Source organism: Xiphophorus maculatus, chromosome 7 (genome assembly GCF_002775205.1).
Source record: "Xiphophorus maculatus strain JP 163 A chromosome 7, X_maculatus-5.0-male, whole genome shotgun sequence".
Classification (NCBI taxonomy): domain Eukaryota; kingdom Metazoa; phylum Chordata; class Actinopteri; order Cyprinodontiformes; family Poeciliidae; genus Xiphophorus; species Xiphophorus maculatus.
This window is the reverse complement of record NC_036449.1, coordinates 4393967-4407590: the sequence shown is the minus strand read 5'-3', so window position 1 is coordinate 4407590 and position 13624 is coordinate 4393967. Positions and strand designations below refer to the sequence as shown.

General features: G+C 41.2%; 1 protein-coding gene across 2 annotated transcripts in view; it reads right to left on the bottom strand.

Moving 5' to 3' along the window:
* Positions 1 to 13624, bottom strand: part of pde1a (phosphodiesterase 1A) — a 47577-nt gene that overhangs the window by 4746 nt on the left and 29207 nt on the right. For both annotated transcript variants that reach the window (XM_023336494.1, XM_005803785.3), the window contains 12 exons: positions 13015 to 13128; positions 12745 to 12927; positions 9185 to 9251; positions 6963 to 7079; positions 6414 to 6554; positions 6094 to 6194; positions 5743 to 5868; positions 4825 to 4926; positions 3648 to 3768; positions 2490 to 2571; positions 2264 to 2384; positions 402 to 586 (listed from right to left, as the gene is read on the bottom strand). In XM_023336494.1, the coding sequence (XP_023192262.1) occupies positions 402 to 586; positions 2264 to 2384; positions 2490 to 2571; positions 3648 to 3768; positions 4825 to 4926; positions 5743 to 5868; positions 6094 to 6194; positions 6414 to 6554; positions 6963 to 7079; positions 9185 to 9251; positions 12745 to 12927; positions 13015 to 13128 (1460 nt within the window). The remainder of the gene's footprint in view (positions 1 to 401; positions 587 to 2263; positions 2385 to 2489; positions 2572 to 3647; positions 3769 to 4824; positions 4927 to 5742; positions 5869 to 6093; positions 6195 to 6413; positions 6555 to 6962; positions 7080 to 9184; positions 9252 to 12744; positions 12928 to 13014; positions 13129 to 13624) is intronic.

The window sequence follows — 13624 nt, the reverse complement described above, 5'->3', positions numbered from 1 at the left end:
TTTCCTACAAAATTATTCTCAATTGATACCCAGTGAAAGCATTTTTGATAATATTCTGTGCATGAAATTAATACACCTCACAGTAATTTTTACCTTAACAATGCTTGGATATATTTTTTATTCATAACATTGGTATTTGACAAGTGGATTTGGTTGCTACAGTAACGGTGGGAGGGGCCTAAGGGGATGTCCAAGTGGTTCCTCACATGTCCATGAAATGTCCTGGCTAAACAGAACTTCGGTTCTGATCGTGTCTAGAGTAAAAAAAATATATATAATTTTTTTTTATTTATCTAATTTTTTTTTTTTTTTTATTGTTCCCCTAACAATCATTAAAGAAGCAACATTGTGTAGTTTTCAATCAGGCTTTAGGCCCAAACAAAACAAGTGTTTGTTCTTACCGTGCACAGACAGCTCCTTCCATCGATCTTTGTTGCTGGCGATGACGCTGGAGAGGTGGTGCCTCAGAGCTGGCAGGTCAATGGCTGTCAGGGAAAAGTTCATCTGTCCGTCGTCGGTGTTTCCATGGCGATTACTGCTGTGTCTTTGCACCGACTCCACGGTGACTGAACCGCTTCCTGTCAGGCTGAATGAAAGCAGCGTCGTACAGAGCATAAGCAAGGTACCGACAAATCGTTCACCTCCACTAAGAGCATTAAGGAGAACGTCGGCACGGAGGAAATCTTACAAATAGCTTTCATGTGCATGTTGAGATGCATGACTGATGCACTGGATTAATGATTGAGAACATCACTGATTGTACTGATGCCTTGAAACCAACTGTGAGAATTACGAGGGCTACTTCTGATCCTAAAAAACTTTATTTTCATGAAGCTACACTGTAAAAACACAAAATCTTACCAAGTATTTTTATCTAGTTTCCAGTGTGAATATCTTCACTTGAAATAAATCAAAACTAACTTCCAAGTAACTTCTCAGCAAGAGATAGGAGATTGTTTTAAGTTAACAATTCCTATATTTGTTAATTGACTTTTTGGGGTTTTGGTTAAATAATTAATCAATACTGATGAAAAGGCACCTGTTCCATTGACAGATTGCTTCACCTACAACAAGACCTATTTCTCATGTTATACACTGAAATAATCTGCCAATGCAGCTAGTACATTTTCATCAATATTAAGAAATTATTTACTCAAAACCCCCCAAAACGTCAATTTTACACAACACTTAATAGTTCTCTCTCATTTCAGACATTTTATGCTTCAGAGAGATAATTGTTAAAGATTTGATACTAATAAAAATTGCAGATATGATTTAATGAGACTTATATAATCATGCATGCTAATGTTGTTCTTGTGTAAGCTTAAGACAACATCCTATTTAGCGAATAATAAAAGGGAGAAGCTGATAGCTGCTGGCACAGTGTTTAGAGTTAAGTAATTGGATTTCCTGTGGAACAAAAGACTTCCTGATTCTGTCTGTTGAGGTTCTCAGTGACTGAACGTTTCCCTCTGCCTGGTGAATGTGCTGAGTCAGAGTGATGCTGCTGGTCCTCTGAGCCGTTCCCTCCTGCTCCTTTACTAATCCAGTGATGTTAAGGATTTCATCTCCATACCAGCCATGGAGACTGCTGTCCTGGTCAGCCTGTCCAGTCCTCTGCCGCTCCCTTCTTAATGGTTAATGCTCTCCTAGTTCTTGCTAATCAGTCAGTTTGGTTGTCAAGATGCGACCCAAACCTCTTACAAATTGAAACCACGGTAACTCCTCCAGACTCCTCCAATCCAAAAGTCAGCGGCTGTTTTTTGAGGTGTTTATCTGCAGGAGGTCAGACTTGAATCAATCCGCACATCCCACTACCACTTTATCTCATGTCCATCCTTGTTACATAACAAAGCAGCAGTGTCCAAAAATGTTTCGCTTACTGTCTATGATCCTTTGTAACTAAAGTCGGATGTGTGGAAGGAAAGAGGAGTGGCTAAAGTACATTGCCCTGAGGTGCACCAGTGGAGCTGTCCACAGTCTCTGAGAAGCTGAGTGGTGTCTTGATGAGGTAATCTGTTTTCCCTGATCTCAGGTTCAGCTCCACCCTCATCTTCCAGATCTTTACTCTGGAGCTGGACGGTACTGAGACCAGGAGAAACCAAAGCATGTGACCCCAGCAGCACCAATCCCCTGCTCTATTCAGTCGGTACATAATGACCTTCTCCAGTCTCATTAAAAGTGTAATCTGTGCAGTTTACTGCTTTCTGCTGTTATAATTCTCTGTTCTTTATTATTAGTAATAAGAAAACGGTGTTACTACCTTGACCTTCTGTTTCCACTCTCTTTGGCCTTCCTGTCTTCATCTATGAGAGGTCCGATCACCTTCTCTGTTGTATCAACCAGGACAGTGAAAGTGGGCTCCACGATAAAGTCTATGAAACCTACAACCAGAGAGGCAGATGGGTTCAACGAACGAGTGGTGTTAGTTTGAGAACCATCATCATTTCTTTATAAATGTGATAAACGGAGCAGGATCAGGTTGGTACCTATCTGTGACTGGGCGATCATGGTGGCTTTGCGGTCACAGAGGGGAGAGAAAGGAAGACCGAGTTCCACCTCTTTATCTCCCTAAAGAAGAAACAAAATATGAAAGCTGAGGAGTTTTTTTTTTTTACACTCTCAAATCCAGTCTGTGTGCTTTTTGAATCGATTTCTAACCAACCCTGATAAACGATGGAAATAGAACATAAGCAGGAAGCTTTTGAACCTCCTGTATCTAATTTTGAGGTTCGCACCAAACATGTTAGGTGCGTTAAAAACGCGTCTGTCCCGTCGAGTTCGATGCGTGTGCACTTTGAATGCAGATGCTTAACATTTAGCTCTACACCTAGCACTTCACACGTCTGATTTACATTCAAAGTCTATGTGGAGGCGCGTTGAGGGTGCGTCAGACGCTCTAGCCATTGTTTTCTGTTGCCAGCCTATTTGTAAAACACGCAGGACACGTTAGACATGCCTGACCCGTCAAATGTTCCAAACGCTTCCAATCGCACCGCAACGGGCCCTCGACGCACCTCCACATAGACTTTGAATGTATACCAGACGTGCCCGATGCACGAAAGCCGTTTGGTATGAACGCACCAAAGGAGGCAAAATCAGTTGGTGCCTCCTTTCCAACACAGTAAGCCATGAGAGTTCTTAAGAGTTCATTTCTGACTTTATTTTAGAAATGGAAAAATAAAAACATCGGAGTGACGAGGTTTATCAAGATTTTTTGTAACATTGTCCTTGTTAAAATACAGACACATAAATGGAGATAAGATGACTGAGACTAAATTGGATATACTGCATGATGATGTAACTGAAATGCAAACTTAAGGAATAACTTCAAAAAAAGTTGGTAGACAGCTTAATTTTTCAAACTTAATCTGGTGAAAATGTGATGGTAGTGATGTGAATTTAGCACCAAAACGCTGGCACACTGTTTAGAGTTGAGTAATTGTATTGCCTGTGGAACAAGACTTTCTAATTCTGCCCATTCAAGCTCAGCCACTCAGGGTTTCTCCCAGTGTATTATAAGCCTGGCGGGCTGCCAGGATTTACGTGCCCTCAGGACTAAACATGTTCAAGTCCTGCCAAGAACTTGGCAGCTCAGGTTCAGGAGAAACAAGACATCAAACACACTCGAGTATAGAGGTGTGCACCTGTCTGAAGAACTCTTCCATCAGGCTGTGAGTCCAGTGGTAGTGCAGCGGCCAGGCTTTGGCAGGATGACTGATGTCTGCTGCGTGAAGCATCAGAGATAAAACCTTCACTTTGTCTATACTGGAGACAGACAAACAACAAAGATTTAGTAGCAGCGTAAGCAGCACAAATTATTCCAGAAATAGCTTTCTTATTCCTCAACCACAGATCAATCTATAAAGAGATCGTCGGCGTGGCAACCGTATGCTAGGTAAAAGCTGCCGGGTGTTTTCTTTTGTATATTCAGTGCTGTTTACAGAGAGTATAGTCAGCCTCAGAAACACAGGCAGAATCAGCATGCTGACAGGCTGATGACAGCGTCTTCCCCCAAAATCTCATCCAAGCGTGAGGTGAAGAGCATGACAGCCGCCTCCCTCCGCACCTTCTGCAGCACGACAAACAGAGAGAGAGAAAGAGCGAGAGAGAGAGGCAGAAGCCAGACCAGTCGGACTCAGCGCTATTCCTGTGAAACTCTCTCTCCAAGAGGAGCCCCTACAGGGACATACGGGCCAATCTGGTCCTGGTCCAGCAGCCTGCAGGACCTTATGTTAGGCCGTTGCACCAAACTCCCACTGTTGATCTGGTCGTGTCCATCAGATGGACCGGCCTCACACGTCTTCCAGGAAGCGGCGCTCACGACGGAGGATCTAAATTTGGAAGTTTGACTGCTGATGAATCTGAATTGGGTCCTAAAGGAAAAGTATTTTCCTGTCCACGCAGAAGGAAAACTGTGGGCCTTTTCTAAAAGCTTGTTTCAAAGCCAATGTGCAGTATTCACTAGTAGCCCCACACATTGTTTTGTTTAACCCTTTATGGCCTAAGTTTCAAATATCCGATTGGATGTTTTTGCTTACGCAGTTTCAAAAGGATAGTTTGCAACCTATTAGCAACACGTCGGTTAAATAGTGCTAATAAATACTTTATACTTGCAACTTGCTCTATGCTTCACTTATAGAAGTAAGGGAGCTAAAGACCTGAAGCACCCCCTTGTGGTTGACTGATGAAAAATTGTGAAAATATGATGCACAGTCATCGATTTAAAAAAAATATTAAGAAATTTTATATGTATCTGTAACTACAATTCAACATGAAGATTCTTTAAAAAAAAAGAATCATAATGTCTGGTGATGTACTGACCCGTTTGTCTGTGTCAGGGCGTTCCTCATGGTCTTGATCTGCTGGAAGTGGCAGGACATGTCTGTGGACATCACCATCTCTATCACCAGAGCCCTCAGCTCCCTGCCAGAAAATCAACACGTTGAATCCCTACAGATCAGTTTGTTAGACAGAGACATATTCTCTGGAAGAGCTTGAATGTCGTTTTGGTTGGCTGAGACAACCTTTGGAAACAAAAACAAAAACAAAAACAAAAGCTCCTGATTCCCAAACTCAGGTCCTGACTTCCTGGACACCACAAAAAGCATCAAAGTGCAGGTAAAGCTGTGAAGGTACAGCAGAAACAGCGACCACAGTTTTAAATGTGAAATTCTATTATACATTTAAACGTTGCACACAGCTCTGAAATGGCCATTGAAGCGACCACCTCTACCTCTACCGTGGACGACTTTGCTGTCGATATGGCAGGAAACCACAAAGAACGGTAAAACACAACACCAAAGAAACAGCTCCCACACAGTGATTCGCTCTTGATGACCTTCCTGTCTAAATTGGAGAAATCTGGTGTGAAACATGTCAGGAATTCTGTATTTTTTCCTTTGTGTCGTTTGGTTAGAGTTTAGGCGGACGACCGTCTAAAGTCGTTGTGTTGCTGTGACTTGTTTACAACTCAGAACGGACCAAACTCTATCAAGTGGCTTCTCTCTCTATGAGGACCAACAAAATTTGTTTTGCTGGTCAAAACTAGAAAGTGTTTTGAGCTTCAGCAGACATGCCGAATAACTGAGCGGCAAGATCATCTAATGACGCAGCACATGAGCCTATTGGATGTTTCAGTTTGAGCCTGTGATAAAATGAACTGTTGAATGTCTGCTGGTCAGGCTGAAGGTTGGGAGGAACTGAATGCAGGAACGATCGTCAGTAAGAGGCGGAGCGAACCTCCAGTCTTCTTTGTTCAGGTTGACCAGGATGTTCATATCCTCCTCGGCCATCAGCTTGTAGGCGGCGCTGACGTGATGGTTCTCCAGCACCGACCTGTCATTGTACAGGATGGCGACCTCCGACCTGACGGATGGATAAAACTGTTCAGATTTCACAGACCTAAAATGCAACACGCTTGTCTAATTGGCTCCAACTTCAGGGACTGTTATCAAGAGACGACACATCCAGATGATTCCTAGTTGATGAACTTCTAGTTTGTTTTTTCTGTCTTAAAGGTTTGTGAGCCCAGGATGCGCTCCAACACACACAACCAATTATTCTTTTCACTGTTGGTGCCGTGTGTGTTACCTGGTGTGGATGTGGAAGTTGTTTGTGGTTCCCGTGTGTTCAAAGTCATGGATCGCCGCAGCAAAAACCATGGCAAGGATCTCCAGCTCACTTAGCCAGTGCTACACACACATACACACACACACACACACACACAATGAGTGTGTTAATGTAAAGGCTTACTGCTCACAAGAACTATGAGTAATGAGCATCAAAGCCATTTCTGTTTGCACTAATGTTTTATTCCTCTAACCCTAAGAAGCTCAAAGTCTTTAAACTGGTTGCTTCATGCAGAGTCATGAGCAACAGGCAACATCAATGTGTGCGTGAGTGTGTGCTACCATCAGTCCGGTGTGTAGCATCAGGAAGTGGGCGGTCTGCGTGACGTCGGCGGCGTGGGTCAGGTTGTGGTAGGGGTTCCTGTGTTTGCTGTAGCCGTTCTCCAGAGCCTCAACAAACTGCACCAGAGCCTGCACAGGGATCTGAACACAGGACTCCGGCTAGTACCGTTAGCATGAGCAACGCACTGCTAACCCCGTGCCAATCCTCAAAGCTAAACATTCAGTGGAGACACTAGCAATGCATCTGATTTTGAGTTGTTTTAAAGGTCGATCATCCGTTCATTGTTCCTGTCAAAGTTTCCGAATCTCTGTAGAAGCATCTGCCATGCAGTGACATTTTGTATTTATACTCTGAGTCTGTGTGGCTTTTATCTACTGTACAACATGATCCATATTCCTAGACCACTAGTTTAGTCAAATGAATTGTGTTCCACGTTTGAGAAAGACTGCTCCCACATGTAATGCCGAAGCGTCTTCCACCACCGCGGGTTCACGATCATTCCTCTAAGGTCAGAATCCACCCGAATAGCGAGATCAAAATGCGTGTACCCTGAACCTGTTGATGAGGTCATAGCGGGTCAGCAGGTCATACACCAGGAATTTGAGGGCGTGTTCTCCAGTGGCCTCGTGGAAAGCAAAAACGTCAAAGGACCACTGATCCACCTCCTGGAAAAAACAAAATGAATGGAATCCTTAAAAGAAACGTCTAAATGACAGAAAGCTGAAAAATAAAGCCGAGCTCCTTCAGTGTAATGTCACCATTCGTCACTAGGGGGCAGTACGCTGTGTTTCTTCAGAAGAGGTAAAGCAGCAATTAAATTAATGAGTGCAATTATTCATTAACTCACAATTATATTTGAAGTTGGTCCCCTCATGATTTATGAGTTTCAGGTCTCCAGAATAACGAAGGACAGTAATTAGGGAGATAATTGAATATTCTTCTTCGGGTTTTTTTTTAAGTTTGCACAGGAAGCCCTGGAGAAGGAACATTTATCAGGAAACACACCGCTCACTACATCTACATGATCTAATTCTACCAGCTCTTCCACATCTATTATTTCTCTTTTTATACTCTTCTGCTGCTTTGGTCCAACAAACGTCCTGCTTGCACACTTTGTTCTTTTTCTTAGTGATGTTATTTCCCTTCTTCTTGCAAATGATGCTTTTTCTTTTTTAAAGGTTTAATTGGCTCTAGTGGCCTTTCATTTGGTAGTGAAAGTGACAGGAAAGTGGGTGATGAGAGAAGGGGAAGACATGCAGGCTGGGAATCGAACCAGCGACATCCCCGTTGAGGACTAAGCCCTCCATATGTGGGTTGTGCTTAACCCCTGCGCCACCCCAGCAAACAAATTCTGTTTTTTTTGTCTTTACACATCCTCCTTTCTCCAGTTGTTTGTTTTCTGATATATATATATTTTTTACAGCAGAAGTGTATCCATACCCCTTGATCTAAATGTGATATTTACCACATTTTTTTCATGTTATGAATTTCAATATGTTTTACTGGGGTTTTACGTGACAGGCCGACAGTGATACTTAATAGTGGAGTTGAAAGAAAATAACTTCTTACACAGTTTCCAAATTCTTTTTACAGGTTAGCATCTTTAGAGATTGAAATTGCCCATTAAAAACTGCACACAATTTCGCAATTGCAGTGTTTTCATTAAATCAGAAACGCAATTAAAATCACGCGTAAATGACGTTTCTCCACGTGATACGTCACTTCGTCCTCACACTACTTCCTGTTTTCGTCTTCTTCATGTTTTGCATCAGTGTTAACATCTGGTTGTGGATCATGTGACGCAAAGAAAGTGTTTCCAATGTAGTTTCGCGAAATAAACAAATTTTGATATGGACAAAAAAACAAACACCTCATCCTAACGGCAAAACTTTTTTATTGACAAGCGTTTTTCCGTAATTACGCAAATTAATCTTTGAAATGTCAAACTGTGCAGATATATGGTCGACGGAAACACGGCTACTTACTGGGGAACTTGCAAAACATAAATCTAACAACAATAAAGAATAAATAGACAAAGATTTAATTAAATTCAAAATCCCTGAATGATGTCCACATTCGCTCTGGGCTCCTCTGCTCCTGGTCGGCACATTGTCGCTAGCTTGATCTGGACGTTTGGTAGCTTTCACTTCCAGAGCACTTTAATCTTGGCCTTTGGGAATCTTTACCAGTGTTTTATCGCTCGTCGTGCTTCTCCTCCCGTTCGTTACAAGTTTTGAACGAGGTTTATGAGGTTAGAAGAGAGGCTTCGATGTGAACGTTTCAGTTCATTGCATCACAGTAAAGGGAGACAAATACGTCTGCTAGTCACACTTTTTTAGATTTCCATGAAAAGCATCTTTTTGTTATTCGTCTTAACAGGTGTAAAGCACTTTTTGTTGGTTTTGTGGGATTGCAACGTAGCAAAGATCAAGGGATAGTGATACTTTTTTCAAAGTTCTGTAGTCTAATAAGGTCTTTTGTTGTATGTTTTCAATTATATTTTCTTCCTCCTTTTTCTCACGTTTCCTCCTGTGACTTGTATTTCCTGTTTTCCCCTCTTCTGCGTCAGTTCCCTAAACGTTTCATTTCTTTTTCTTCGTCTCTAATTTACCCCATCCCTTTTTTGTATTGGCTCTGTGCAGTAAGTGGAACCGATTTCCTGCTTGTCACTTTCACTTTTTCCCCTCTTCTACCTGAACAAAGGATCAATAAAAGAAACTCCCACATCCTGGAACAGAGTATTTACTTTTCTTTTTTTTCTTTTTTTTACCTTGAGAGCTCTCAAAGCTGTGGGAGGGTAGGTCAGCCCAGCCATGTTAGAAGTCCGTCTGTACATCCTGTTGTCACACACACACACGCACGCCCACATGCACAACACACACACAAACACACACACAGATAAAAATATCACACACCAATCTCACACTTATAAATATGGGCAGTGGCATGCATATAAACACCTCTCACACAGACCCCCTCCCGATGTCCTCCTCCACAGTTTGAGACCAGGATGGATTGTTTGTTGCCACGGCAACCCTGCTCCAAAACACATGCACGTAAACACACACACACAGACGCCCGGCGAACGAGCGCTGCCTGGCTGCAGCAGATATTTTTTGATTTCATGCGTCATTAAGCTGCAGCAGATGAACTGATACTGCGTTCTTTCACTGCGACTCATTTACAACCTAATGATATCGGAGCTCATAAGTTTCCCCATGTGCCGTTCGCCTGTAGTGCGCGCGCGCTAACGTCATTACGCTTCGTGTTCGACCTCTTAATCACATCTGCTGTCAGCCCGGATGCTCGCCTATGTTTACTTTGAAGGAAATCTAAGGCTGCTGCTCCCTCTGCTTTCTGCGGGCGCTCCAGATTTCTGATCAACGTGGAAATGACTGAACATTTGGAAGTGTAATTTTGTCCGAAAGGGTGCAATTTACCTTCTACATTTACATCAAACCTGTCTTTCTTTTTTTCTGTTTTACATATAAATGCACGTCTTTCAACTTTTGACAACTCCTAGAAGTTGTTTTTTTCTACTAAAGACGACAAGCTGACGCTGAATGAAAACTTTCTCAGGGTGAACCGCAGGAACTCTAATTACGGTGCCTCCAAAAAGCTCTTATGCCCCTTAAACCTTTTCACATTTTGTCACGTTAGAGCCATCGACTCCGGCGTCTCTTGTTGTGATGACAGATCATTACTAAGCAGCACATGTTTGTGAAGCGAGAGGAAAAGGATGCCTCGTTTTCACGTTTTATTTCTTGCAAATACAAATCTTAAAAGTGTGGCATGCAAATGTATTCAGCCCTTTTGAATATGACATATGCAGTTTCCCACAAATTCTGCACAAATTTCTCAAAGACGGGGGCAAAAAAAGGACAAAAAGAAAAGAAATCCAATACATTTTAAAATCATATATATATAAATTGTTTTTATAAATATTATTGTAAAATATCAGTTAATTTAATTAACGTATTGAAGATGGAGATGCATGGTAGAAACTGCTTTTATTGTTAAAAGGGAATTCAGGTGCAGATCACTTTGAATGCACTCTTTCCTCTGTGAAACACGGTGACAGCAGCATCATGCTGTGGGACTGCAGTTCTCCAGCACAAACAGGGAAGTCTGAGCTGATGGCTGAAGCTACTGAAGAAAATCAAAGTTTGAAGTGGATCTGAAAGTTATTGACTAACGCTACTGCATACATTTCAGATTTTCGTTTGCAAAAGACGATTACGAAGCTGGCACCATTTTCCTTCCTCTTCACATTTACCAACAATTTGTTGTCTCAGTCGGTCATAAAAAATACCCATGAAACATACTGAGGTGTGTCGCTGCAACGTGACAAAAGGCAACAAAGTTCCTGGGGTGCATGAAGAATATTTGTTACCATAACCTGTAAAAGAATAAAAACAAAAAGGAAAAGATCATCTGGCTTCACCCTGTTGTTTTCTAAAGTGTTGCTTTAATGTGTTAGCACCTCTAGTTATTTCTTACCCAAAGACTTTTCACAGTTTCACATGTCTGTTTCTCACCTTCACTGCTTCTCACGTTTTTATATCCAATGTATGCATAAGATTACAGAACTATTTAGTGTCTTTGATGCTAGATATATTTTAAAATATGATATTGATTATCCGGTGACAAAGGGTGTTGGGTGGAAACAAAACCGTACTAAAGTGACTTTCATTAGAGAACTTGATGTCTTGTTGAAGTAAGCAGCTTTGCAGTGGTAACGAACCTAGAGCTAAACAATGATGATGATGTTCACCTTAGAACAATGTTCAGGAGTATTAGATTAAACAATCCTGTGACACAAACTTTCAATATGAAAACAGTACAATATTTCTCTTCAAATGTTATGCTATGCAAGACATTTGTTTGGAATTTTTGGAGAGAGAGAGAGAATGTACTTTCCCAAAATAAATTATTATTATTAGTAGTAGTATTATTGTTATAAACCATCTTAAAAAACTATTTTAAAATGAGCTTATTGGGAAATATGTTGTATAAGATGAGTGTTTCAAAGACCAAAAATGCTATTGATGATATTAAAAATGTATAAAATGTGAGATTTAAGTATGTAATGTGGAAATAATTTAAGTTTTTCTGATGTTTGGAGATTGAAATTTTCATAAGTTGATGAGTATGAGCGGGCCAGGAAATCATAAGATCTTGTATCTTCTTCTTGCTCCTTTTCAAACAAATAATTGAAAAGTGCATGTCAACTGGGGATGAAAATTTGTTTAAATTTTTATTTTTTACTTTTTGTCCGTTTGAAATAAATAAATTATTATTATTGGTAGTAGTAGTAGTGGTATAGCTTCATTTCCTGTCAGAAGGAAGCTTATTGATTGAATGAAATGATGTTAATCTAAAATTACAAGAGGTTTGATTAATTTTTGGCTCAACTATTTGTGTTTTTCCAAGTTGCTCTTTCCTATATTACAACATGTGTTGCTGCACTAAAAAGGATGGAGGCCTAAATATAGGGAAATAAAAAGAATATTGTGTTCTTTGGGATAGAGACCAGAAAATGTACAGTTTACAGCTGCGTCTGGAGAGGGGATGTTCCTTTTTGGTGACCTTAAAGTCTCCTTTTTGGATTTCTTTTTCTTTCAGAGACTACAGCATGCTGTCGGTGTTCCTCCGGGTTTCAAGCATTCGGCATGCCGACTTGAGTAAATCTTCATCTGTGAAGTCAGGGCAGCATAAGATTAACTCCTGTTATTTTTAGGTCACTGATGTGATATTTGAGTTGCAGTTTTCTGATTCTGGTGCAGCATGTATGGAGAGTGAGAGTTTTGGAGTTCATGTAGCAGCATTTTATGTCACGGCCGAAAGCCTAAGGTCATCACAAAGGATTGTTATCCTTTGGCATTACTTCTGTGTGTCTGTGCTTGTTAGACTTTCAAATCCATGTTTGGGATCTTTTTGTAATAAAAACCAAAGAATTTGAACAGTCTGTTATGAACCTCATTATGCAGCTTCTGCGCAGAGTGGTGAATGAGTCTAATGGGTAAATTGCTCTTATATCACATTTACATGTAAAATGTAATTGAAATGATGCATGATGAGAGTCATATTATGAGTAATTGCTATAAAATGGACGTCAATATTTAAGTGCTCATTTAATGTCTTTGTCAGATTGCTAGAAGAAAAGGAAGAACAAAGATTTCATTGGTGTATTAAAATGTTTAAGAACAATCCAACCCTTAACTCTTATGACTTTAGGCGTCTTCCCCACATTCCGAAAGGTTTCACAAAACAAACTGAACAGAATTTTATGGAAATTTTCCACAAAAAAGATCAGACGTGTACGTTTACCTCTCCACAAAGATTCCGGCTTGCACCGCGTGAACGATGCTCCTGAACCTCGGCTTCTCCTCGGGACGCCGCTTGGCCACGCCCATCTTCCTGCTGAAAGTGCACGCCAGCCAATCGCGCACTTCGCTCGGCACGGACTCCGCCTGCAGGTCACTGAGCTCGTCCTCCGTGTCCAGCAGGCGCCTGCAGAGAAGGGACAGGCTGCGTGACGCATCGTGCGCGCCTGCGCAGCCGTCTCACCGTTTCACCGTCTGCTCCGCGCGGACTCACCTGGTCTCGTCTGTGTAAACGGCATCCAACATGGCCGCCGCCAGCTCCAGGTTCCTGCGGAGCTCCTGCAGGTCCACGACGCCCCGGTCCATCTGCTCCAGGGCCGCCTTCAGCCTGGACAACAACAGGAGAGGAACATCATGATGCAGGTTGTTAAATACTCACTCCGGTACTAAAAAACGACTTGGTGTGTTAAATATTGGGTTTGAATTGAGAATGGACCATTTTATAGAAACAATAAAATACATTCTTTCAACAAACAAAAGTCTTTATAATCCCCACATCAGGGAATGAATAAATGTATATATAAATGTATATGAACATAAGACAACATCTTAGGGTTAAAAAAAGTAGGTGAAGAATAATTTATGATTTGTCTTTGATGTATTAATACATATCACACCTGTAAAAACAGACACTGTGTGTTGCTGCATACTTTAACACAGGAAAGTTTGTGTATTATGTGTGAATCTTGAACTGTAGTCAACAAAAGTATTCATAGCTCCTAAAGATTTTCATGTTTGGTCACATTTCTAAAACAAATTTTCAGTGCATTTCCTAGATATTTTCATGGCAAGAATGAAGTCAGTAACTGTGTGTCCATTCCAAA